This window comes from Canis aureus, chromosome 29 (assembly GCF_053574225.1).
Source record: "Canis aureus isolate CA01 chromosome 29, VMU_Caureus_v.1.0, whole genome shotgun sequence".
NCBI classification, from domain to species: Eukaryota; Metazoa; Chordata; class Mammalia; order Carnivora; family Canidae; genus Canis; species Canis aureus.
Genome location: NC_135639.1, coordinates 22,529,783 through 22,557,226, shown reverse-complemented (window position 1 = coordinate 22,557,226; position 27,444 = coordinate 22,529,783). Strand labels below are relative to the sequence as shown.

The window sequence follows — 27,444 nt, the reverse complement described above, 5'->3', positions numbered from 1 at the left end:
ATGTGACCCAGGCACAGTAGAGCTAGTAAAGGAACAAGGGCAGAATCTGGTTGGATAATGAAGAAATCAGATTCATCCTCATAGCACGGGCCCAAGTTCCTGGGGTGTCAAATGGCAGCTACTCTCCTCAGTACTCTGCTTATTTACAAGGAATTTCTAGAGTTTTGAGTACGAGGTATGCAGAGATTTGGAACTGGGCAAATGTCGTGATGATAAAACCTGTGAAAATACCTTGAAGGCCGTGCTAGTGGCCTTGGAACTCATATTAAACTGCGTGGCCAAGGAAACAAATGTGACGATGGAAAATGAGAAACACCTTCTAATTTTGTTTAAAAATTCATACTCTGCTAGTGATGCAAATTCTACAGTTCTAGTCAAAAACATCTTACAGCAACAGAAAGAGAAGAGAGAGAGATAGGGAGGGGAAGTTGGAATGAAAGGAAAGGAGAGGAAGAGGAGGGAGAGGCTATGAAAGAGGAGATGAGGAAGAGAAGACTTGAAGAAAAGAGAGGTAGATGGCAGGGTAGAGATGTGATGAGGATGACAAGAGGGAGAGGACAGAAGAGATTCCTGTCTAGCTGGCCATGCTGCAGGTCACATTCCTGTTGGTCTTCCCCCACCACCCACCCCAAATTCCACCAGCTGGGAAATAGGCATATATTATTCTTATAATTGGCATAATTTCTTTTTTTTTTTAAAGATTTTATTTATTTATTCATGAGAGACACACAGAGAGAGAGAGAGGCAGAGACACAGGCAGAGGGAGAAGCAGGCTCCATGCAGGGAGCCCGATGTGGGATTCGATCCCGGGACTCCAGGATCATGTCCTGGGCCAAAGGCAGGTGCCAAATCACTGAGCCACCCAGGGATCCCAAGCCACCCAGGGATCCCCATAATTTCTTTAAAAAACACTGCTTTCAGGAATCTAATTGGAAAAACAATGCATTTTCATTTAAAACATAATGGAAAGTGGACCAAAGTATAAAAAAGGAAAATAAAATATTCACACTGTCCTTCCATCTGGAAGCAGTCACCTTTAACATTTTGTCATTGATCCTTCAGAGTACTTTTTTATGTTTCTGTAGGCATTCCTTTTTTTTTTTTTAAAAAAAAACAACAACTTTTGTATCATACCATCAGCACAGCACAGCAGAACATACTATAATATTGGAGCAGACTATTTTGCCAGCTGTACAATATTCTGTAATTTACCTAACTGATAGGCTGACCATGGACTATCACTCGTGTCTATCCATAATACTGTGCTGGTTATCTTTGTAGGTAAATATTTGCATGTCTCTCTTATCTCTCAGTTTTTCAATAGGCAGAATTATTAAAAGAGGGAATTTTGCTAATTCAAAGAGAATGAACATTTTTTTAAGACTCCTGATAAACTGTCCAACTGTCCTCCAGAAAGTTTACATAAGTTACACTCAGAAGAGCACATGAGTGTCCATTTCCTAAGCCTTCACAAGGCTAAGTATTATCTTCTCAAAAAACCTATCCCTTTAATAGATTAATAAATGGCATAGCATTTTTAAAATTTAATTTATTTATTCATGAGAGACACAGAGAAAGAGAGAGAGAGGCAGAGACACAGGCAGCGGGAGAAGCAGGCTCCATGCAGGGAGCCCGACATGGGACTCAATCCCGGGTCTCCAGGACCACGCACTGAGCCGAAGGTGGCGCTAAACTGCTGAGCCACCCGGGCTGCCCAATGGCATAGCCTTTTTAATTTTTATATCCTTTTAATTTTAATTTCCTATTTGTGAGATTCAACCTTTTTATGTTATTTTTTTCTTTTATAGATTTCCTGTTCATATTCATGGGTCTTATATCTACAGAGATGTTTTTAGTCAAGTTTTCATTTATAAGAATGATTGAAATGTTTAGGATATTTATCCACTTCTTGGGCTGTCTTTTTCATATATATATTTTTTAATTAGTTCATTTGGAGCCTGAATTGTTTGGGGATTTAATTTTATTTTATGTAAAAAAATTTTTAAGTAATCTTTACACTCAAATAGGGCTTAAACTCACAACCCTGAGATTAAGAATCACATGCTCTTCTAACTGAGCCAGCCAGGCACCCCTGTTTGGGGAATTAAAATCGCTGTTAAACAACAGAGGTCAGTCCTGTTTCACAGAGGTTTGTTTTTTGATGGGGAGCAGAAAACCTTGCTTTTTTCTTTGGTTAGGACAAAGAAGATAGGGAAAGGGGGATGTGTGTGTGTGTGTGTGTGTGTGTGTGTGTGTAATGGTGAGTACCTCCAAGTCGCCCTCCTGAGGGTGAAGGTGGTGTGAGGTGCCCAACTGAACAAACTGGGGGACCCCAGAACTACAGGTTCAGGGGTGAGGAATCCTCTGCTCTAGGACAAATAAAGGGACTGCATCATTAGGAAAATCCATTTTGTTCTGAGATCTTCATCTCAGGTCAGACCCTAAAATGTTCCTCTAAAAATAATTTTATTAGACAGCAATATCTTGCCCTTAATTAGCAGGTAATGCCTTAATGGCATACTGGCATCTAACAGGGATTGTGTGCCTATGAGCTCAGAGTGAGAGCACAGAGTTCCCTGAGGTGAAGAAGAGACAACAAACATAATCCAGAATTGGGCTTACTCACCATTTTTTCTGGTCACTTTGTTAGCTGAGCAACTAACCGATGGCATAAATAAATAAATGGTCAAACGGGACAATTATTCCTTACAGAATTCCAATTAATACATATATAAGAAATGATAGAAATAGAAAATTTCTATTAGGACACCAGAGAAATCATTGCTGAAGGCAAAATTCACTGATGAATATTGAAATTAGTGAGTGAAATGCATAGCTTTACAGTATCCCTCCCAAAATATTTATTAATTATTGTAGTGCTTTTAGCATATGTTCATATAATTTTTTATACTCTTCCTGCCAGGAGTTGGAGATTAATTCTCCTTCCTTTGAGTATGTACTGGACTTAGTAATTTGCTTTTAACCAATAGAGTACAGAACAGGAAAAACAGTAACTCTGCAATGGAGAAACCTAGCAGATCCCACCTTAATCAAGTGATCAAGGTTAGTTAGCATCACTGGTAAAAAGACATATTGATATTTTGCACTGTTTGATATGATGTCATAAGAAGGGCACATCATTTCTGTGATATTCTCCCCAACAACCTATAATCCTGTAAACATGAGAAACTATCAGACTAACCCAATTTGAGGGACATTCTAAAAAATATCTGACTAGTACACTTCAAAATTGTCCAGGTCATCAAAGACAAGGAACAACTGAGGAGCTGCCACAGATCTGAAGAGACTTAAAGATATGAGAAATAAGTGCCATGTGGGGTTCTGAATTGGATTCTGGATCAGAAAAAAAGGGATATTATTTAAAAATCTGGGGGAATCCAAATAAAGTCTCCAGTTTAGTTGATAGCCTTTTAGTACTATTAATTTCTTAGTTGTAAATAGTGCTCCACAGTCATTAAAACATGTTAACTTAGGAGAAGCTGACTGAAGATCACATGAAAATTCTGTCTTATTTTTGCAATTCTTAATTGTAAAATTACTTTGAAATAAAAAATTAGGGAGAAAAAAATTATACCCAAATCTTTTAAGGTTATACTCAATTACACCAAAAGTACTACAAGTAGGAAAGTGACCTTTTCTTTCTATTTTTCCTAAATCATTGTCACTGCATGGAATGGATGGATCACGTCATTTTATCATGTAAAAGCAGGTTTAAAACTACTGTAGCATTTCAGTTGCTGTAAGTTTGTGATTCATAGATTTCAATAATCACAACAAAGAAAGCTATTCTAAAAAAGATAATATTGGAAAAGTGGCTCTTATTATTGAGATATTCTCACTATTTGTGTAGAAATAGAAAACAATGTGGACAGCCAGGAATTTTACTAATTCTGGGCTGCCCTCATTACTATAGGAAGAGCCTGTTGCAGCTGACAACATAAATATGTTGGCCTAGGAACTGATGCAGTGTGAGGGTGAATGGGAAGGTGTGGCTGAAGTGGCTGTACGCTGCATCTGCCTTGGGTTCCTCTCTCTTAGGCAACTTATTTTCCTTGGCTACTGAATTACTCAGGAAGGCTAACTGCTCATAAGAGGCACATTCTAGAAGAGCTAGTTTGTTCCCTGGGTTAGTGATGCAGAAGCTATCCCAGGCACATAAATATTCTAACAAGTTTCATCCTGTCACAAGAGAGTCACAAAATTGCTCTGTTCAGCACATGATAATGGCTCTGTAATTCAATTATTGGTAGAATTTGTCTTCTGGTATTTATCTGCCTTAAACTTTGGGCACTCATGGAAAACCCTTTACCATAAATTTCATCAATGCTGCAGCAGGTTCTGTCCTATACCTCAGGGTACATCTTGCCATGCCTGTGAAAACCTTGACAGCTTTCTCTAAATTATGGAATTGCTTTGTTTAGGGATGTTGATGTTTAAAGTGCCAGAGCCAAACAATAAAAAACAGTGGGACAGATCCATTCCCTCTGGTTATTCTCTTTAGAGAAAGAGAGATCTTGACAGACAGAAGACAAAGTTCATTTTCAATCCAAAAGACTGTTTTCAGCCATTTATCTAGAATTGTGAAGAAGGGATTCCTGCAACTCATAGGAGGTCAGATATGATAGCCTTAAAGTTTTCTAAGAATCCTAATAACATTTTTAACACATTCATGAAAACATCTGGGCTGGTCATATATGTGGATTCACTAATCTCAGAGTTGGTTTTAGGATCTTTCTCTGCCCACTCCACCTCTCCTTCCTATCTAGTCAAATAAGCCAATTTCTGGGTCTTCTCTACCACTGTTTAGAATTTACCATCCCGTATCTCATCAGTTACCTACTAAGACAACCTTATCTAATCTTTGATTTGAAAAGTAGATATCTATAGTTACCTCAATCCCCATATTCATTTTCCAATTTTCACATATTCAATATTTATTGAGCACCTACTCAATTTCAAAATGTTCATTTTTTTTTCCATTTGAACATTTCTTAAATCAGTAGGTACCTTACAATCATCAAAATAATAGCGTTTAACTGGCAGGGTTTTTTGGACAATACACAAAATAAAAGTGTATCTTCATTCAATGGGATTTTAGAGTTGATGATATATGGTATGTGCCAGGCAGTGTTCTAGGTACTTCACTCTACTAGCTCTTTGATCAATTTTTTCTCATCTTTGTCCTATCAACAGACAAGTCCCTCTCCTTAGAAACCATTCCCCAGGAACACTGCTATCATAATTTAATATGGATATATATTTGTGCAACTATCTTCTTTTTCCTTCTCCTCTTTCCACTTCTCAGTGTTTCAACATGTGTTAATAGAGGCTGACCTTACATCTCAGTGTTTTGAATATAAAAAGGGGAAGCATGACTTAGCTAGAAGAGGATTACCACTTGAAAACCATGTGACATATGCAAATTTTATTCATCTTTTTGGGGAGGCATTAATCATGTTTTAAAGTATTTGGGAGACAATCCCATTATTGTAGGTGGAAGCATAATTGTGTTTTTGTTTTTATTTGGAGATTATATATGGTTTTACAAGCTGCACCAGGTACCAAGTTTTCAAAGGATAGACTGTAGTGATCTTATACTGGATCAGCTTGGCCAACCTACAATTGTATTTCCCAGAGTCTCCATCTGTTTCAAAGTAGAACTGACCAAAAAGAAATACATGTGAGGAGTGGAAGACAGGAGAGGAACAGCAGCCAGTTCACTCTGAAGGCAAGGTGTAGAGAGGCAGTGACAAAGTGCTGGCAGGTCTCCATCTGTCTTTGCTCTTCCCTTCCCAACTCCCTGTCTGCCTCCTCTTCCAGGCTGCAGTCTTGTGCCCTCAGGCTGCAAGCCAGATGGAGGGCTGCAAACTCAGATGGGGGGAGGCGGGGTTCCACTGTAGTTCCATCTCAGCAGCTGCAAACCCCTTGAGGGTAAGGGCTTCTTTTAATGCATACTGTTTCCAGTATGTTTTCACAGCCAGGAGTTAGATCTAAAAATTACTCAATTGATATAGATTAAATGAACTGAGTAACAAGGGCTTTTAGGTAATCAAGAAGCTATAAAATTAAACACTGCATTGATTTATTCATTGTTCCTGATTCTGGGGCAATAGAAAGGTAAAATATGTGTTTGCATTAAAAATTCCCATCTGAGGGGCAGCTGGGTGGCTCAGTTGGCTAAGCACCCGACTCTTGATTTCAGCTCAGGTCAGGATTTCAGGGTCGTGAGATGGAGCCCTGTGTGGGGCTCCTTACTGGGCATGAAGACTGCTTGATATTCTCTCCCCATCTGCCCTTACCCCCACCACTTGCATGTGCTCTCTCTCAAAAAAAAAAAAAATCCCATTGAAAATATAAATTGTGACACGGGATATCAGAATGAGATGACTCCCATATTCCTGAAATGAATGTCCAATTCTTCCTTATTAACTGTCACTTAAAAAGGACTATATCCTCATCATGTATTGCACGTGTCTAGAGTTGAACCCCAGTTCCCATTTTAATCCTGACAAGTAGATAAGGAAGACCACACGATGACTGATACACAGATGAAGACAGTAAGGCTTAAAGATGCTAATTAAATAGCTTATTGTCACACCCCTTGAAAACAGGATTCTAACAAAGTCATTCTGACTCCAGAGCTTTCACTGTTAAACACTAAACACCATCTCTTACTGGCTTAAAGCAACACACAAAGGTGACCTATGACTAAATGAGCAAGAGAAATAACATACTCAGGTGCTGTATAAACCCACAGGCTCCTGAACTTGAAGGCTAAGTGAGGTCTGATCTAGGGCATAAGTCAATTTCTCTTAATATTCTTCTAAATTAGGAAACCATGACGAAGAGGATTTTTTTTCCTGTCTCTCTTGTGCTCCTTCACTCCCATTCCCTGCACTCTGCTATCACAGCAGTTGTTAGTGGGAACCTGGAGAAGTGACTGAGTCTCAGCCGCTCGCAGATGGAGGAGCTGCAGCCCATGGAGACAGGAAATCATCAAGATAAGGAGGACAGGGATCAATGATGGCCATTAGTGAATGAAGGCTATGGGAAAAGCGATGGGCTCACACACTGTAGCAGGGGGAATTTAACTTAATTTGTAGGGAAAATTCGATCATCATAGGGAGAGATTACTAAGTGGAGGAAAGTGCAAGCGGATTAGAAAATCGCGCTCACGGGGAGATCATTAACAGAAAGAAAAAAAGTATAAAACATCAGGCCTCTCAAGGATAATGAAAATTCTCTTATCTAGCACGCGCAGCACAGGGACAAGAAATGCCCCGGTGCAGCTCCAGGGATGTGATCTGAGGAATGAGTTCCCACCACTTCTCCCTGCTTCTGACCCAAACCACAGGCATGAGTTCAGCTCACAGGATAGGTGGCCAGGAACAAGAGAAGACTGTCTGGGAGGAAGAGGGAGAGTATTAAGAGAAGAGGAAATCAAGTCAATACTCCGAAGAAAGGCAGGTCCAGGGTTCTTCCCCTGAACTCCATGCTCTTAGCTGTGTAAAGGATCTGCCAGTTGGGGCACTCTGGGCAGCAGTCACTTTGTCCTTGCTTACATGGATTTCATTACCCTTAGGACAGCCTCTTGGGTTAATCAACTGCCTACTGCATAGAAAAGTGTTCCTTTTACTGATGTAGAGTTCTTCCCCTTCAATATATCCTTAGATGGGCTGGGAGTCTAACCTTTTTCATGCTGGAAAGAAAGATAGGTCATCTACTAATGGCTCTCTGATGTGACAAGCAAAGTCATTCAAGATGTGTTTCACTCTGAATGTGTATGTGGGTTTATGTGTGTGCATGTACATACATGTGCATATGCAATGAATTTCAGTACTGTGTGTGTGTGTGCATACACCAAGTGTCTACTATTCCATTTACTGTCATACAGATGATAGAAAGATATTAAAGACAGGTCCTTAAGGAATTATCTATTAGCGAGAGAGGAAGTGAGGAAATAAAAAGATATGCAGAACATACTAAGTGCTAAGTTATCTAATAATAATTATGATAATATGTCATTTTTTCATTCTCAAAAAGTGCCTTGTAAGAAAGAGACTGAAGCTCAAGGCAGGTGAATTAGTTTCTCAAGATTGCCCAATTAGTAAAGAGCAAAGCTGGAATCTGAAACTCAATATGCTGACTCTCAGCCTGTGCTCTTTCCACCAATCATATATATAGACTTACAGTACAACACATATAAGTTATGATGCACTGAGTTTTATTTGTGACATAAGCACATTTAAATTCAAAGAAAGAGATTTGTTTTGCCTACAAAAACAAGAAGCATGAATTGAAGAAGGTTCCAAGGGTAAAGGCCATAAAGATCCACTATTGGGATCCTAATAATGGCAAAGATCCTCATCCATTGTCTTTGTGGTCAAAACCAAAACTATCCTAACACATAGTAATTGCTAAAATTTAATCTCTGCTAAAAAACAAAATAAGGACAGTTTATTCCCAGGTAGGAGTATTTATAAATAATCATAGAGATGTATAGACTGGTTCATAGACCAGTGCTTCGAATTATTTACCTGGCCTTAAAAAAATATTTATCTGGCCTTTTGGGAATTTAGCATATAGAATTAGGAGTATGGGGTGGGAGAGGTCAAAAAACTGTGCACTCAAACTCAGGTGGCAAGAATCTAGTTATGTTCTGACTCATTATGCTGTAAGCAATGAGGAATCTCATTGCAATGTTTGATCAGGGAAATGTTTGATCAGGGAAATGCTTACAAGACTCCTGAGGCAGTGGTATATGAGGAGAGGAGGGCTTTTTCACTATCTTTAATGAGCCAGGGTAATGCGAAGGAGAACAGAAGAGGAAGTGGGCAGGTGTAACTTCACAGAGGTAGGAGTGATGGGGATTAGAAACATGACATTTGAGATGAAGAGAACAGAGATGAATATGGTTCAAGTGCTAAGGGTGGGACACAGGGTATACAGAAATACAGAAGTCTATAAATAAAAATCTGATTCTGAAGAGTGTGAGATATTCTACTCCCAGCTCAGCATAAAATCGAAAGCTAGTGATGGTGTTTGTTGAGAAGTTCACTGCAAATAAAGGGAATACCTGCTTTAGAGCTTTGAGTGAAGGATGAAGCAGAGTATCTTCAAAATTCAAAAAACAGCCTTACTCCCTTCCAATTACAGTACACCTAATTTTCTAGTTATTTTGGTAATGTAGAATTTTACATTTTTATTCTACTTCACTAGTTTATTCTATTCTATTTATTTTATTTTTGTAATATCATTAGACTCCAACCCTTTTCCACCTTGCAAGACATGGGGAAGGAAAAGTGCAGAAGATTCTCTTGTGGAATCCATTACAACTATCTGGGGAAAGAGAAAAGAATTACAGACAGTTCACACCACACCGTCTCTGTCCCTTTGGTGTGAATGGCTTAGAAGTCTTGAAGGTGCCATGCTCAATGGCCAGCACATCTGAAGGAGGAAGAAGAAAGGTCACAGACCTGCTGTATATACAAAAAACTACCAAATAACAAGGAAAAAAACAAAACAAAACAAACACCTCTCACTGGCCCAGCAGCAATATTCAACGAGGACTTGAGCAGTGGTAGCAGTTTGAGTCAGAAACAGAGAGAGAAATTGCCTTAAGTTCTGAAGTGCTTTCTGGCATGGTCAGATAACACCAGCCAAAGTTTATGGATCTGTGTCTTCTGCCTGAGGTTAGGTGAGAAAACACGGGAGAGGGATGACAGGCCAGGTATAGAGACAAATGTGACTTTAATGATTGGGCACAGGGCCCAATGGGAGTGAGGCCAAAGGAAATAAATGCCTGCTAACATAACAGTTCTGAGGAAGAAGAAAGCTCTGTGGAGCAAGGTCCTCAGCAGAGCTTCAAGAAAGCTGGTGCTCAAGCCAGGCTTTCTTGGTCCCTAGCACAGTGGGGCTTGTGAAGGTACACGGAGGCACTATGGTGTAATTAAACAACACAGTCTCTTCAGCCAGTCATATCCCGGTTTATTTATTTATTTTATTTTTATTTTTTTTTATTTTTTATTTTTTTCATATCCCGGTTTAAATTCCATCATCATAACTGATGAGCACATAGCATTAGTCAGGATTATTTAACCTCTCAGGATTTTACTTTCTTACTGATCTTCTTACTTCTTCTGGAGTAAAACTGGGAAAAGACCTGCTGCTAGAGACCACCAGGAAGAAAGCCTGCCTGAGGGTAAAGCTACCACCAAGGAGGGCGGAGTTGACATATCAAGACAGATCAACTCACTGAGCATCCGAAATGAGTGGAGACTGGATAAAGTTGGACCTTTTGACTTTCTAGATACATGAGTTAATACCTCTTTTAAAAAACCTTTTTCTTTTTTGTTAACCAGGTTGCATTTTTCTATTACAGATAAAAAGTTTTGATGACTAAATTATTTCAGGTCATTGATTTGAGGATTGACTAAAACAGCGTATGCAAGGTGCTTAGCATAGGGGTTGGCACACAGTAAGTGCTCAATAAATGGGACCTCTCGAAGATACGGAAGGGAGAGTTATTCATATTGGCTGGCACTGAATCATGGGAATGAATGATAATGTGTAAACATGCTCAGAAGCACTGAGTATGGACTTGCAAGTATTCTTGTACCTCTCCGCTGAACAATACAGCTGTCACATGCCTGAAACAAGACTGGCATTCTACAATACAATAGTTCATTGTTGAGTCAACTCTTAATTTTCTGTGTGTGAATTAGTCACAGAAAATATATAATCACCATTCAGTTGTCCCTACTTCCAGCCAGTCCCCTTATATGTCAGAACAACATAATCAATAAGGTAAGTCTGAACCTATTTTTAATTAAGTGAAACAGCTCTAAGGTTGCCTTGTCTTTTGCATAGATAATAGATTGCTGAGAGGTTTATAATGAAAACTGCCTTCCATTGCTTTGTTCAAAAGTTGAAACAGATCCCAAGAAGGACACATTCAGCAACTGCTAATAGTGAATTTGGCTTTTGGCAGGACCTTCCCTTATTCAAATATTTTGGATACCACTGATCATCCAACTCTATGCCCTTGTCAAAGTCAAAGCAACACCTTGGCTCTTATCTATTGAACTGTTAAACTAACAGCTATTATTGGGAGATGCAGGTCAGAAATAAATCTTAAACATAGAGCTGATTTTTACTATTGCAAGCAAGGGCCATGGGCCCAGACAGACCAAGTTTCAAAACTTGGCTGTATCATGCATTATGTATGTTATGTTGGATAAAATACTTCACTTTTCTATTTTATCAAATTGAGGCTAAGAATCCCTATCTCACAATCTTGTTATAAGGATCAAAGGACATGATTTATCAGGTGCCCAGATCATTCTATAACTTAATAGAAATCCCCATTATGGAATTTTATTTTGCTGACACTTTGTTCTCCCATCTGTACTTTTTTTCCCTAATGAAAATCTATTCTTCCTTTTTATGATAACAGAATCCTGTTTTCTCCTTCTTAGTAATCATCTCTCCCCTAACCTTGAACCATGCGGTTGGACTAGGACTCAACCTCATCTCCTATTTCAATTCCCTGACCTACATGAGTAGTCTACCACCTTCTATAGCCTTGACCACTCAGATTCAATCTCTGGAAATATAAGGAAAGAGGCAGGTTGGTTATATGGGGCTTCTAAACTGTTAGAAAGTGGACTAAAGCTGATAATGTCCATCATTGCCACAAATGAGAAAACCAACCTGAGGATAAAGCCAAGTAGGGGGAAAACAAAACTAATAGATATAGAAGGTCAGCCACTAATAAAAATATTATTACTATTAGTCAATGGGCATTTAATACAATTCTTAGGTTCCAGTCATGTAAACACTTCATGAGAAACATCTCATTTAATGAAGTAGGTATTAATTATCTTCACATCACAGAAGTGAGAAAAACAACAACTGAGGTACACAGGAGTAACTTCTCTGTGATCCCTTACTGAGTAAATGGTAAAGCTGGACTCACACCTCAGTATCTCTGAGCCCCTTAATCTCCAGGCTTTAATTCCAGTGTAACTGATCTCTGACATAATAAAGAACAAGACTGCTATCACAGTTAAATAAAAAGGACACCTACTCTATTAAGTGTAACATCGTACTAAGATGTGTTTTATAAACTGCTATATAGACATGTAAATCAGTTTTAAAGACAATATGAACTCCTTGGAGGAAAGTTCATATTTATGTTAATTGTGGCAGTGCTAATAGCAACCACTGTGATAACATAAGAATAAGCTCTTATGTTCCATAGTTATTTTCCAATTGCCATCGACTAGTATCAGAGATGGCATTGCTATTGCCACCCAAGTAGGTATTTCTCAAGTGGACTAGGTGATAAAGGAAAAGACATGAATTCATCTTCATTTTTCTCTATGGGAAATGCTATGTTATTACCTAGAGTCACTTACACCAGAAAATTTATCACTAGAAAAGTTGCCTCCATCCTTCCACACCCCCACAACCAGGCTCCAAGCAAAAATTATTAAAGGGGGCCTCTTTTAATTAAGCTTGCTGAGTAATCCTAGATAGCCCCATAGTTCCTGTGTAATTTGAAGCAATTGGTTTCCAGGAGTGAGTCTAATAAATATTGCTTTGACTGACATCTTTGCTGCCAGCCTCAGGAAGTTGCTCAGTCAGAAATACAGACCATGTGGCCAGAGATCAAGAGATTTTCATCAACAGTCATGTGTACTGTGCAATTTACAAGGTCTCATGCCTCTCTGGAAAAACTAACAGAGCTTAAAGAACCCACGGGGGCCATCTGCCAAGCCCAGTTGGAGAGAGACTCATGCAGGCTCGGTGGCCAAAAGAGCTTCGGGTTTTCTCTACTCATCTGCCTGAATGGGTTGGATTTCCAGTGGCTCACAACTCCAGCCCAGAAATAAAGGCCAAGAGGCAGAGGCAATGGAGTCCATTGATTTAGCAGAGCATGGACCTTGGAGCCAGACTGCCTGCATTTGAATCCTGGCTCTGCTATTTTCTGGCTGTGTGACCTTGGCTAAATTAGTTAACCTCTCCATGCCATAAGTTTCCCATCTGTGAATGATGATAATGCAAGGCTTACTTCATTAAATTGTTAGGGGAATTAAATGGCTTAAGTTTGAATCATGCTTATCACAATGTTAGGGGCTTGAATGGGGGAAGATGTGTCTCTCTGTTCCCAAAGGTAGAAGGAGGGGCATTATTCATTTTATTTAACAGACAGATTAATCAGAATTCATCCACAAGCATTTTTATAAAGATAAAGATATTAGGACATTTGGTTACAAGGGCTTTGCTAATCAGGCTTTCAGATAAAAGACCCCTACTCAAAGAATAGATAAGAATGGAAGCAATTAGCATTGGCCAAAGCAAGGATGAGGTCTGTTCACTTCATAATGCTGTGTATAAATAAGACCATTAGTAAGCTACAAAATATTGTGTACCATGTACACTTACAGGGGAAAATATTCTCATCTCAATTTTGTTTTTTGTTTGTTTGTTTGTTTTTGGTCCATCTTTTTAGTTAACTTTTTTCTTTGTTTCTGTTGGGAAGAACACATGTCCATCTAGTCCTCTGTGAAGTGGAATTTCCTACTTTCCTTGGTTGGGTCCACAGGCAATTTCAAGTCACTTGGAAGCAGAACTTGAAAGACTTGCCCCTTACACTTTCTCATTGGCAAACTATCCACTCCATTTCCAGGTTAAATTAGGTGGACCTCATTCATTTATTTTAGCCCTTCATTTGTTTATTTTCTGAAGCCTTTCTTTGCACACATTGCACCAAGTAAAGACAGAATGAGAAAACAAAAACAGAAACAAAAAACATGGTCCCTCTTTCCATAGAGTGACTTTATAATTTATGGGCAAAATATACAGAGATGCAAGGTGTCACATGAATAAGTGACAGGATGAGCAAGAGAGAAAGAGAAGAAATGTTGACCAAAGGTGGGAGACTCAGTGACAGCTAGAGTGGAATTCCTAGAGAAGGAAGAGGCTAAACCCCGGGAGAAAGGCTCAAGCCAACGCAATGGGAAAGAGGTGAACCGCTTCCGTGCCAACAAAAGCCTTCTTGAGTTATAAATGTCTCTTTCTGATGGGAGAAAATAAGGCATCTTTCCATATAGAATTCTCTATGTGTTATCTTTGAGCCCATTTGTTTGCAAATGACTCGCCCTTTACTTTTTTGGGTGGTTTCACCAGCGTTTTAAGACATTCTTCTAATGCAGTTTCTCTAGCTTTCTACTCCCATGGGGGTTTTTAGGGCAGCGCTTGAAAATAAGAAATATGAAAATGCATTCCCCTTAGAAGTGAGAGAATTGGGGTAGGTGTGGGGAGCTATCAGGGGCCTGTAAGTCCAAAGGCTCATAAGAGGCAATGTGATTTCAGGAGGAGTAAAGGGGAGACACCTTTCAGAGTTGCAGGGAGCCTACTGGCCCCTAAAAACTCAGGGTTCCAATGATTCTGAATGATATGGACATGAGATATTGAAACCTTTGTTGGAGCTAGTTCTTATAGTACTGTTTACACCAGCAAAAGTCTAGAAACAACCTAATGTCCTTTCCATGGGCAGATTAGGTCAAGGAGGATAGAGTCATATGTTTTGGTAAGGGTTAGGCTATAAATTCAAAAGGGAATGATAGGTACAGTCAAAATTACACTAGAATGCTTCTTACTTTGTTCTTACTGTCCCAGGATCTAGGCCTTTAGAAACTCAAAAACCCAAAGGAACTTATATTATTCCCTTTCTTTTCAGCTGTGGCTATGGGTTCCCATGGAAGGAAGCCACGTCTAGTTTAAATGGGGGGATGGGCCCAGGTGGTAAAGAAAAGAAAGAATATTACTTTCTTTTGCTGTTCCTCTGTTGTTCTCCCCCATGTGCAGACACAGCAAGAAGGCAGCCCTCTGCAATATCCTGCACTATCCTCTGAAACATCTTGCAATATCCTTTGAAATATCCTGGTCTTCACCAGGAACTGAATCTGCCAGCACCCTGACCTTGGACTTCCTGGCCTCAAGAACCATGAAAAATAAATGTGTTGTTTATGCTGCCAACTCTAAGGTATTATGATATAGCAATCCAACCTAAGGAAAAAAAAATATATGTTTGGTAATACATAGAACATTTATGGAAAGAAATAAGAAACTAAGAATGCTGGTTGTGCCCCAATGAGGAGACGTGAAATCAAGGAATGGGAGGAAGATCTTTTAGACTAGTAAGATCTACTTATCTACACTGAAAACCCTTATTTTAACTTGTAAGATATGTAACTGTCTATTTTACAAGTCCCATAAAAATAAAACAAAACAAAGCCCTTGTTACAAAGCCCTTGTTGTTCACGGTTCTACAGGATCTATTTTGGGCTTACTGAGTAATCTGTGGCACAGCTTTAACATTTCCTTGAAATATTGACTATTCCAATATCACATACTGCCCTAGGGCAATGTGGGCATATCTCAATAAGGACAGATGTCACATGACAGATCTGGGTGAGGAAAAGACCCCAATGCTCATTTACTAGGTGATCTCTTAGTGGGGTACAAAATAAAATGAGACTTACCAGTAGAATCTGTTTGGTACGACCCCTTCCTGGATAAGCTGCCACCTTCTCCCAAATTCAGCAGAGCTGTATAACTGCAGAGAAGAGAAAATACTTAGCATCATGACCCCATGGCACACCAAATATACAAATATTAGTTCACTGGATCAATAACAATAAATAACAACAGCAATAGTATCTATCATTTGTTGAGCACCTGCCATATGCCAAGAGAATGATCCAAATATCATCACTACTCCTCACATCCATTTTGCAAGGTAGATGTTAGTATCTCCACTTTACAGCTGAGAAAGCTGAAGTTCAGGAAGATGATGTGATTTGCTGGAAATCATATACCCTCTAAACATTAGAATGAGCGGGGATTCATCCCCTTTTCTACTTGGTGACAAAGTCATCAGCACCACTTGACCTATCATATGTAGATCATTGTGCAGAATATAAAGAAGTGCAAATTGGAGATGTGGCTCTCCAGGAGTAGACAGTATAACCTGAACTAAAATAATGAGAAATGCACGTGGCCACAAGTGACAGAGGAATGCCAAGGAAGGAGAATCAGAAGTCAGACAGGGATGCTTCACAGATGTGTGCAGATTCAGCTGAGATCTGAATGAATGGCAGCATTCACACCAACAAAAATGGGACAGGCATTACAAGAGGAGCAACGTGGGCCCGAGGGGTTAGATACACAGGGATGGTATACAAACAATCCTGGCTCATCTAAAGAAGTGTAGATTGGAAATGTGGGAGGCAGCTTGGAAAAAGGCTTTCAAAAGCAAGTTAGGGAGATAGAACTGATCCTGCAGTCCAGAGGAGCCAGTGTTGGTCGTTCCAACAATAGCCAGAGAAGCTTCAGGCTATTCCAGCAGCCCACATGGACTACACCTTCCCTGTGATCCAAGTGCTTCCTATGCGTTATTTCATCTCATCCACACCCCATCCCTGTGATGATATCTGAAGTTATTTTACAGAGGGCTCTACAGCTGCTAAGAGTTTAAGTCCACATGTGACATTGCTTCAATACTCTCCGAGGGCAATGGTCATGAGACAGGGTTTAATGCTCCACATACTCCATCCCGTCCAAACATGATTCTTCTTTTACATCCTGCTCTTTATCATGGCTCATTCCACATCTCTGCTGTTCTCCAATAATCTTTACAACTCCATGGAAGTGTCCTCTGATGGCAGCCTGGAGATTCCTGCAGCTCCAGGTATTCTGGTTCCCATGGGCTACTACTGGCTACTGATGTGATAAATATCATTTGGAACATCTCCTTTCTATGTGCCTGATCTATAGCCCACTGACGCCTCCAATCTTCCCCCAGTGCATTCACCAAATCCCACAGTGAATGGATAATGAGTCATACCATACTGAGTACCATGATTACCCAGCCTTGTCCTCTCCCCAGCTCCAGCACTCAGTAAAGGGTCAAATGACTCACCAAGTGATTCGCCAAGGTTGCAGATGTGCCGGGCAAGTCATAGGAACAGGTCAGCTCAAGTGAGTATTTACCAATCCTTGAAAGACGCTACCTAACAACATTGTGTCCAATTGGATTAAAACATGTTCTGAAGCCAATTTTTTATTTTCAAAGCTGAAATACGTGATTAACTAAGCAAGCAGCTTAATTGGCTCTAACTACACAGTATTTGGGCATTTGGTCAAGGAGAATTCGTGGCTTTTTCTTTCAAGTCTTACTATTTTTGTCTTCTTCATCGTGCCTGGGTACATTTTATGCTTGATTCCTTTTAAGAGTGCCAAGGAGAGATGGGGAGGCAGTTCCTCTCACAGAGATAACAGAGGATGAGACAACTCACTCCCTCTTAACTCAGAACCCAAGCATCCAGAGCATGCACATCTTGCTTCTTATTCACTAGCATGTCCTAAACTCTTGGCATTTGAATACAGAGACTTGTAGAACAACAGCAAGCACCCAGTCTGGGAGGGTCGGCTTCTTGAAACTCTCCCCTTGCTCTAACTTTTTTTAAGCTCAGAGCTGTACTTCTTCCCATGAGTTTAAAGAGAATAGAGTTCACACCATTCTGTGTGCCTATGTCTATATATAAATGTATGTTAATATCTATATTTATATATGAAGATTTATGCAAATGTAACAGAATCAGGATGGCTTGATATAATAACAATTCTGTGCATGAGGCTGGACTCATATATGTTGAAAATCAAATATTAACTCTGAGGGCTCATATGGTGACACCAAGGAACTCAATCCCTGCCCCCACATAGCATTTATCTTTGGGAGGAATTATTAGGTGCCAGCATATGTGTTTGTGTGTGTGTGTGTGTGTGTGTGTGTGTGTGTGTTTTCTCAATGTCTTTTTTAATTGATCCCCCTAGGCTTGGATTCAGAATCTCTGGACCAGTCAAGTATGTCCCATGATATTTGTTTTTATCCTCTTCAAGGGGCTGCTTTGTTATTTGTGAGCATCCAGAGGGCCCTCAAGCAGTAGGTGTATCAAACAATCCAATAAACCAAGCCTCTCTCATTCTACTCGGTGACATTCTTTTCAGTTTTCTCTCTTAAAAGGTATCTCTTGGTGCTGGTGAACTCACCTCACTTTCTCATTCACACCTGAGCAGACTTCCTGTGCTGTGTCTTCACTGGTGTTACCCACTCTGGCTGAGGTGGCTTCAAGACTTGCCAGTCTTCTTTTTTTAGGTCCAGAACAAAATATGCCTTTTCTATGAATCTTCTACATGCTAAAATTCCCAGTGGCCTCATTTTAGAAGTTCTATGGTTCAACAGATGGTATCAAACTACAGGCCACATATTTATACTTAATTTTCTTAGTAACTTTCCAAGAGAGCCATCTATGAATGCAAGGCAGATATTTCTTCCTATCTAAAGTCACTCTAAAATATCTGAGACTACTCCCTGCCCCTTTTATAAGACTATAAAGCTTACAGGGATGGTGAATTATTTCCTTCTAGAAAGCAGCTAGAACATAATAGATGGGCAAGGGGGAAAACATATCAATTTTGTGACATACAAATTCCCTAGTGATGATTCTATCTAGTAAAGTATCCAGGTCTCCCAATGGGTGGACAACGGCAACTTATCAGAGGATTATGTTTTATTTCCATGGGTCCATAGTAGAAGCCTATTCCTAAGAAACAAACAAATGAACAAACCAGAGCTATAAATATCAGTACATTTGAAACTTCCAAACATTTGGAAGCAGGGTCCCCCATATCTACCCTTGGCCAAAGTTGCTCTATTTACACCACCTACTATTTCAAATATTTTCCCCTTATTGTCCAGCCTAGGGTCATACCTAAAGGAGAAAACAGGAACTCACAGTCACTCAAGCTAATGTGTTAATTAAACCTTCAGAGTCTGACAGCAAAGTTCTCCACAAAGAAGAGAAAAGGATCAAAGCCTTTTACCCAATGACACTGTCTCAGCCGCCAGTAGAAGGCTTTTCTTGCAAAATGAGTCAATGTCCTTTAATAAAAATCACAGAGTTAGCAGCACCTAAATAAGATTTATTTCCCTCTCTGTCTCTGGCTCTAAGGTTTCTTTTGACTGTCAGAACACAGACCTGAGAACTATCATTACTGTATGTCACATCAGAGAAAGCAGAGCAGCTTTCTCCAGCAATGCTAAAGGGGGAGGGGAGGAGGAGGAGGAGGAGGAGGAGGAGGAGGAGGAGGAGAGAGAGAGAGAGAGAGAGAGAGAGAGAGAGAGAGAGAGAGAGATATCAGGGAGAGGAAGATAGAATATATGAATTAGTTTTAGGAGGGCAGCATTCATCTACTAACCTCTGCCATAAACCCCAAAATGCCATTCTTGAAGGGATTTTGGTATTGTTTTTATTGGACTGTGGTACAAAATATTGGGGAACATTTTCGAAGTAGAAATTTCAGAAAGGGAACAGGGAAAGGACTCGTTGCCTAAGAATGCAAGGCAGAAAGTCCTTCTTGTCTCAAATCATCCTAAACTATCAGAGACCACTTCCCTGCCTCAGTAAATAGAACATAATGAGCACAAACCCAATGCTCATCTATGCTCAAGATCTACTGTCAGCCTCAGGGCCTGACCCTCCACTCTGTCATTATGCTAGTCCCCGACTGTCAATACTTCTCCCTCCTGCCAGGCTCTTCTCCTGAATGGTCTCTCTGTTTCCTCCTTCTCCTCCTCCTCCCTCCCTCCCTCCCTCTTTCTTTCATTACTTATATTTTTTTCCTCCTTTAGACATCTCTCACATTGGCTTGTGTTCTTGCCATCTGCCTTTGTCTGCTCTAAGAAGACTACAGATAAAAATACAGTTAATTGCAAAGGATGCAATGGCAAGGGTTAGTTTTGTTATGAGCTTTTAACCAGTTGTTCAGCCATCCCTGGTACCATCCTCAGGAGGCTGCAGAGCTGCAAGCTGGATCAGGAGCACTGGCTCCGAGGGAGGGGAAATTGGGATGCCACTAGGAGACAAAGAGCTTGGGGGTGGGAAAGACTGAGATTCATCAGCCTTTCTCAGCATTCCTGATCGACAGCCAATTAGGACTGGGTGGGAGAAGGGAGGCACGAGAGCAGCTGTTGCTAATGCCCATTTTCCACCTTCTTCTCATTCAAACGGTGGTTGAAACCCTAGCAGAGTAGCAACTTTCTTTGAAGAGAAATTCAACTTCCTTGTGCTGATGGCAAGAGCTCATACTCATCACTGTCCCTGCAAAGTCATCTTAATGTTTCTAAATCAGATCAATGTAGCCCCTCTTTTAACATCAGAGACAGGTACACATTAGGGATTTTGTTCTTGGCTAGGAAGTTGGTACAAGGACACAATTTGGTAAAAAGGAAGAGTGATAACATCTTTTAAACCTTTGTTTGATGGGACTGAATGCTCTCCCCATAAAGCTTCTCATGGAGACTTTCTCAGTCAGGAGGCAGGTCCCTGGGTTTCTGCCACACTGACTCCTTAGAGGCTGCCATACTGACAACACGTCCTGCTGTGGGCACTTCTCAGGATTGCCTGCTCTCTCCTCTTTGCTTCTCTGCCCTTAACATTTTAGAGGCAGGAGGCCTGCAAATTGCACTTCTTGAGAAGGCTGACAGAAAACCTTGCCAGTTTTATTTTACTTGCTCATCCTAATACTGCCCTGGAGGATGGCCTGGGTACAAAGCACTCATCTACCTCCTGATTCTCTAGTTCTCACTGCTGTTACTGAATTCTTTTTAGGAAGAAAGAGATGGTACCTTGAGGACTTCAAATGAATCCCTAACACCAGGCTGGAGGCACTGCAAATATCAAGCTCTTTCCTCCACCAGCTTCAACAAGAAGAAAGAGAATCCATCCACAGAAATCCCCAGTCTTCAGAAGTATGCTCTGATGCTCTGGTTCTATAGTACCGGAGAAGGCCTGAACTCACTCTAAGGGAAAAACACATCCTGTTGTACCTAAAACAATTTAATAAAACTTCATTAAGTGCTGGCCTGAGCAGTTTTCTTTTCCTTGGCTGGTAGGTACAGGGATAGAAGGTGAGAGAACCATGATGGCCATCACAGACCAGCTCTCCCATCCCAAACAGATGAAAATTCCTCAAAGAAAGAACAACAACAACAACAACAAACCCAAAAACAAGAAAAAAAGAAAGAAAATTCCTCAAAGAAAAGGCTAGCTTATCAGGGAACATCACAGACAATATATAATAATAATGTGTCACATTTTGTTCAGAGTCCTATGGTGGCCTATGTAGGAGAGGAAAAGGTGGGTATCCGACAGAGCGTTCAAGGTAGACCTAGGAGTATACTTAAAATTCCTTAAGATAACTATGTGGAAAAAATTGTGTTCCAGAATGAATGGGTCGGTCTGAGCAAATAAACAGAGCAACAAAGCTTAGGGTAATGTTTTTCTTCTTTTGTGAATGGCAAGAGACCCAGGTTAACTGGTCTGCATGCAGAAAAGTGAAGTGGGAGCAGAGGCTATAAACAGAGCCTGCATCCAGGCAGGACAGATGCAATCCTACCAGAACTTACGGGGAGCTAATAGAGATTGGATCCAAATGTCACCAAGGTCCAAAGACAAGAGCATCAAGGCTGCGTATTCAGCCTTTGCTGATAGACAGTAAGCAGGAATGATGACACATCGCTGGCTTCATCAATTTCTCCTGTGGCTGGATTTGTCAAATCTGTCACTGGCCATTCCCCAGCTGTCACTGAAGTCTGTCGCATGCCCCACAGTTGGGTCTGGCACTTTGAGGCAGGCTTGGGGGATTAGACATATGGAACTAGGGCTATCTGGGAAGAAGGGTCCGTCCACATGTGACCAAGAGCCACTTTCATCTGTGGATACTTCCCATGCACTCAGATCTGGAGGTACGTATAAAAAATGATCAGATGGATCCTGGTCTTAAAGATTATCTAATATAGATGGAGAAATAAATACAAGATAAATAAAATAATTGGAAGCTGAAATCGGATGTATGTTACCAATCCCTCAATATCAATGAGTAGCTCTCAATAGCCATATGATCATACCATTATGTAAATGCACAGATGATAAAGCTCAGCAGTTCTGAAACAGAACTGGAAGATAACTGGAACCATGCCTCTGTAAGATGGACGCATCAGGACTGTGAAGATGGGAGGGAGGAGAGACAGACTGGTGGGAAGGTGCCACAACAGTGTGGAGGAGAGGCGGGTGGCTGAATTAGCTAGAGCTGATGCGTATGAGGAGGAGGGAAGGGGACATCATTAAAAAATATATACAAACAGGGATGCCTGGGTGGGTCAGTGTTTGAGCATCTGCCTTTGGCTCAGGTCATGATCCCAGGGTCTGGGGACTGAGTCCCACATCAGGCTCCCTACTGGGAACCTGCTTCTCCCTCTGCCTAAGTCTCTGCTTCTCTCTCTGTGTCTCTCATGAATATGAATATATATATGTATATATATATAAATTTTATATTTAAAAATAAAAAAGAGGGGATCCCTGGGTGGCTCAGCGGTTTGGCGCCTGCCTTTGGCCCAGGGTGCGATCCTGGAGTCCTGGGATCGGATCCCACATCGGCTCCCGGCATGGAGCCTGCTTCTCCCTCTGCCTGTGTCTCTGACTCTCTCTCTCTCTATGTCTATCATAAATAAATAAACAAATAAATCTTTATAAAAATAAAAAAGACATCTGACCAGAAGTGGGTCCCTTCTCCTAGGCAGGGTGAAATTTTACATGCAGACTCCACTCTATCACCTGGGGTGCGGGGGTGCCTAGGAGCCAGACAGGGGTGCTTTTCCTCTGGCTCACAGATCCCCCACCCCTTGCTTCCTCTCTCTTGTGATCTTCAAACAACAGTCCTCCCTCTGCTGTGAAATCAGCTCCTGAAATGGGTACTGCAGCATCTGTCAGAGGGAAGAGTGGTAGGTGGGACAGGGAAGAGATTGTTACAGAAAAATGAAAAAAAAAAAAAAAAGACAATTACAGAAAATTTAAAAATCACACTGATTTTCCTAGAGAGGCAAATGGCTTTTTTGCTTTTTGGTTTTTGGATTTATGGTACAATGAGGATGGACTGTGAAGACATTCAGATATAGGCTATAATATGGCTCTAGCAATCTCTTTACAGGCCATCTGAGAGAATTGTCTTAATTCCTTGAAGCCTCAACCCCAAATGCTAAATGGGCATAATACTATCTCTAATGTGTGCTCTAAGAATGAAGTTGAGGGGTACCTGGGTGGCTCAGTCAGTAAAGCATCTGCCTTTGGCTCACATCATGACCTCAAGTTCCTGGGATTGAGCCCCAAGTCAGGCTCCCTGCTCTGTGAGGAGTCTGCTTCTCCCTCTTTCTCTGTCGCTCCCCTTGCTTGTACTCCCTCTCTCTCTCAAATAAATAAATAAATAAATAAAATCTTAAAAAAAATAAAGTTGAGCAATCGATGTGAAATGCCTTGCAGAATGCTTGCTACAGTGGTCAATTCTAGTACTCTCTCACTCATTTCTGCTATGGATTATTGCCTTTGGCATTCACTGACCTCAGACCTTGAGGGAGGAAGGAAGGAATGACAGGGAGAAGTAAACGACACTGCCCTCTTCTTCCAGACTTCCTGGAAGCAAGGGAGGGTCCTAGACAGAGCTTTCAATTTCCCAACCTCTAAGGCTAAATATTTTTTATCATGGTCTTTCCTAGAGCAACTGAAGCTGTTTGGCTTTGAATCTCAAGTCTTCTAGTCCTGGGTTATTTTCTCATCATACCTGTAGTTGGATCAGCCAGGGAGGTGTTGGGGTTAAGCACGTCAGGAGAGTGAGAGCCTCGAAGGTCTGTATTGGTGCCTTTTCATTTGGTAATATTTTATATTAAGAATATAATTCAGTAAAGGAACCTGGAAATTTTAGGAGGATATGTGACTTCTGGTTTTTCTGCTCGCCAGCTATGTGATCTTGGCCTCTGGGTCCCTTGGGGCAATGGCTGTGCCATTTGCAATTTGTATTTACAATATCCTGGTAGGAGACTGGACAAGAAGACATTTTTAGTTTTATTTTTTAAAACATGAAAACCATCAAGTCATAAATTTCGCAAAACGTATTTACTCACAAGGCCAAGCCTTCTTCCTCCCAAAATCACTCTCCTTTTTTGGCAACACCATTGCTTGCTACCACTCTTGTCATGGAGGAACTCAGAAAATCCTAGCATTATTCGATTTCTAAAAGCCCCCTACCCCCCTTAGAGACAGGTCTTTCCAGGTATCCCATGAGCTTTTAAGAAAGAGATTCATGTTCTCTTATGAGATCAAATGTCCTTCAAACTCTCCCAGATTAGTGCCTGGATTAAAAAGGTTTCATAATCCATTCAGACAAGTGCTAGTAGAACAGATCAAAAGAGCTGACTAAAGAGTTGTAAGCGAAAATATAACTCTCTTTCAAAGCTTAAATAGCTACCAAATAACATAATTGTGCCTGTTCAAGCCTTAATCCCATTGACTTCTTTATAAAATGTCCATTTTTCCTTATTCTTGTAGCCCATTCCATTCAAACTGTTAGGAACAGATAGATCAAAGTGTCCCAGGTTGCAAGTGAAAAATAATGATACAACCTGATGAAACAAAGTATCTAAGGTGAACAGAGGCTTCTCTTGTTTACATATGATGGCATTTCAGCTTGAGAATGTTTTATAAACAAGCGTTGGGGATGACATTTAGCAAGCTCCCTGGTTTCCACTCTAATTGCCAGTTTTGTACTTGGATACTTAAATTATTTACATATTCATGAGATTAGAAATCAGTTCTGACTTTGGAAAATTTCAAGCACATGGAAATCCTACCAAATCAGCATGGAATATAATGCTCAACATATTTCTTATAAATAACTGAGGGCTTTTTTACCTAATGTAGTGCCTTGGGGAAACAGGATGGCATTAGGTAGATATCAGTTTCCTAAGTGTGTGTGCTTGTGCAGAAATTATTTGAGTATCTCCAGGGGGCTGAATTTCAAGGATCTATTTATTTTTTATGTAAATCTTGCCCTTTTGACATTAAGGGGCTGCTAGGTCTATTCAGAAACAAACAGAGTTACTGTGAAGACAAATGCTTTAATATTTAATAGTTTACTGTTATTATAATCAATATTTTCTGAGTACTGTGTATTGGTTTTTCCTTTGCTTCATTCGTTTTGGTTCCATGGTACCTTTTAGTAATTGAACGCTAAGAGGGGATTTGACATTGACTAAAATGTCTAGGACTTCAGGTGGGAAGACACTACCACTAAGGCAGCATTGTGCCTAAATTCAGCTATGCCACACCAGGTCAGCTATCTCTCAGGCCTTTGAAATAATGCATTAGCTGGCATCTCCACGATGCTTGCTCTGTACCAGGCTCTGAGTTAAGTGTTTCATGTATGCCATGTCCGCATCCTCACACCATCTTGTAATGCAGGTATTGTACACTTCATCGTTGGAGAACCAACAAAATGTCAGTGGCCTCCTGGAGGTCCCCCTAGCCACTGACAGGGCCTGACAGAGGAGAGAGCTCATGCTCTTACCTGCCTTGCTGTATCATCTACCACCGGTGAGAAACCAATATGACTGAGTTTTGGAAAATGCTGACATTCCTTTTCTCAAGCAGTCAAAATCTCCCAGGGAATTCCCAGCATCCAAAGGTGCCATGATCAGTAATAGCCTTCTGTTAGGACCCAGTCAGGAGAAGTGCAAAAGATGAAAAAGGAACGAAGGGAAGTTGTTTTTTTTTCCCCTCCTAAGAATGGACATGAAACTAAAAGTATTTTTTTAATTTACTTTCATGCAAGTTACTAAAATTCTATGGTATGCTATCAAACACACTGGCAGTATAATTTTCCTTTTCTATCAATATATCATTTTAACTCAAAGTCGGTCTTCAGTCACACAGAGAATGCCAACTGTTAGTATTTAGAGTTTCAAGAATCTGAAAAAGAGACCCCTTATCAAAATGTGTGCTCCCCCTTTAAAGTCACGTTTTGGTTTTGTGTGTATCTTACACATACACATGTGCCAAAATATTGAAGGTGAGGCTAACATGCAAGCCTTAGGATCTCTTATTTCTTTTGTAAACCGTGATTTGGAATGCAGAGGAATCACGCAGGTCCTCAGGTGATACCACTTGTACTGCCAAATCACAGAGCTCCAAAATAAATGAAACAACACACACTGGTGAATATCTCAGAACTGCCACAAAGTAAGGGGGGCCCACCAAACTATCTCAAAGGTTTTTTCTTCTCTCCACAGAACTGACCACCCAATTTGGATGCATTTTTTTTTAATTCACAAAATAATTTAGCATCTCTTAAAATAAAGCAGACAGGGAGATCCATGAACAGGAGAAAAACAAAGACGATGGGAAAGGCAGAAGGGATACAAAAGTGACTGGGGACCCATGCAAGGCAGCAGGTGAGGTTTATCTGCCCTGCACAGTTTGCTGTTTTACATTTTTGAGTGAGTTATAAATACTTGAAAAAAAGAAAATATCACATTTCACATGAAGCAGGATTCCTTCTCTTGAAAAAATACAAAAGTCTGGTGACACTGGGCGAGCCATCCTCTGTTGAACGGCAGGCTGGAGCTTCCCAACACCTCTCCGCCCCCGCCCTTCTGAATGTCTACACAAACACCTGCTCTCCACTTCCCCACAGCTCAGACCCCACCACTTTGTTCAGTCGGATTTCTTGCTTGTGGGAGGGGGAATTAACATTCATGGCCTCGCAGGACCTGGACATCCACAAGCCTGACGACAAGAAGTATATTGCACAGGACCAGGAAAAAGGGGTCAAGGGTGGCAGGCTCCCTGGCAGAGCTTGGCCAACCTGGATAAGCAGAGCGAGGGGGCATCTCCTCCCCAGATGCTCAGGAAACTTCCTGTCCCTTTCATGACATTGCAGACCCTCCCCTTCATCAATTGTTCCCCAGGCATGTCCCCAATGGAGAGGCCTGAGCCCAGTGCCAGGCCATGGTGGCCTGCAAAGCGGAGGTGTGTGCATATCCTTATACTTTTCTCCTCTTTTTCCCTTTCAGTCACATCTGCGTTTTGTTTTCTCTCATTTCCAATGTTTCCCAACACATCATGTTTAGTGAGGTGTTTAAGGCAGAATGAGAGATGCCGTTGGAGGCAATGTTTTATAGCACAGTTTGTACACTAGTTTATTGCCAAATTAAAATAAAGATGTAATCTGGCAGGCTCAGCCTGCTGCTAAGCTTTCCTTGGGTGGTTTCCTACACGGAGGCAAGAAAGTGAGAGGAACTCTCTCTGGTTTCCATACCTGCTCGATATCCACCGGCAAAGAAACAAAAAGGAGGCACAGAATGCTTGCTTCGCCTACTGCTTAATTACAGAAATAAAAAATAAATAAAGGAAAGAGAGATTTTGGTGCTCCTATGCTAAATGCCGTGAGTCCTTCATAGTGCCC

At 40.7% G+C, this 27,444-nt stretch overlaps 1 protein-coding gene across 6 annotated transcripts in view; it reads right to left on the bottom strand.

The window, feature by feature from the left end:
- The window catches only part of SORCS1 (sortilin related VPS10 domain containing receptor 1), a 508,497-nt gene that overhangs the window by 155,073 nt on the left and 325,980 nt on the right, over nt 1–27,444 (bottom strand). For all 6 annotated transcript variants that reach the window (XM_077877715.1, XM_077877711.1, XM_077877717.1 and 3 more), the window contains exon 5: nt 15,573–15,646. In XM_077877715.1, coding sequence (XP_077733841.1) covers nt 15,573–15,646 — 74 coding nt within the window. The remainder of the gene's footprint in view (nt 1–15,572; nt 15,647–27,444) is intronic.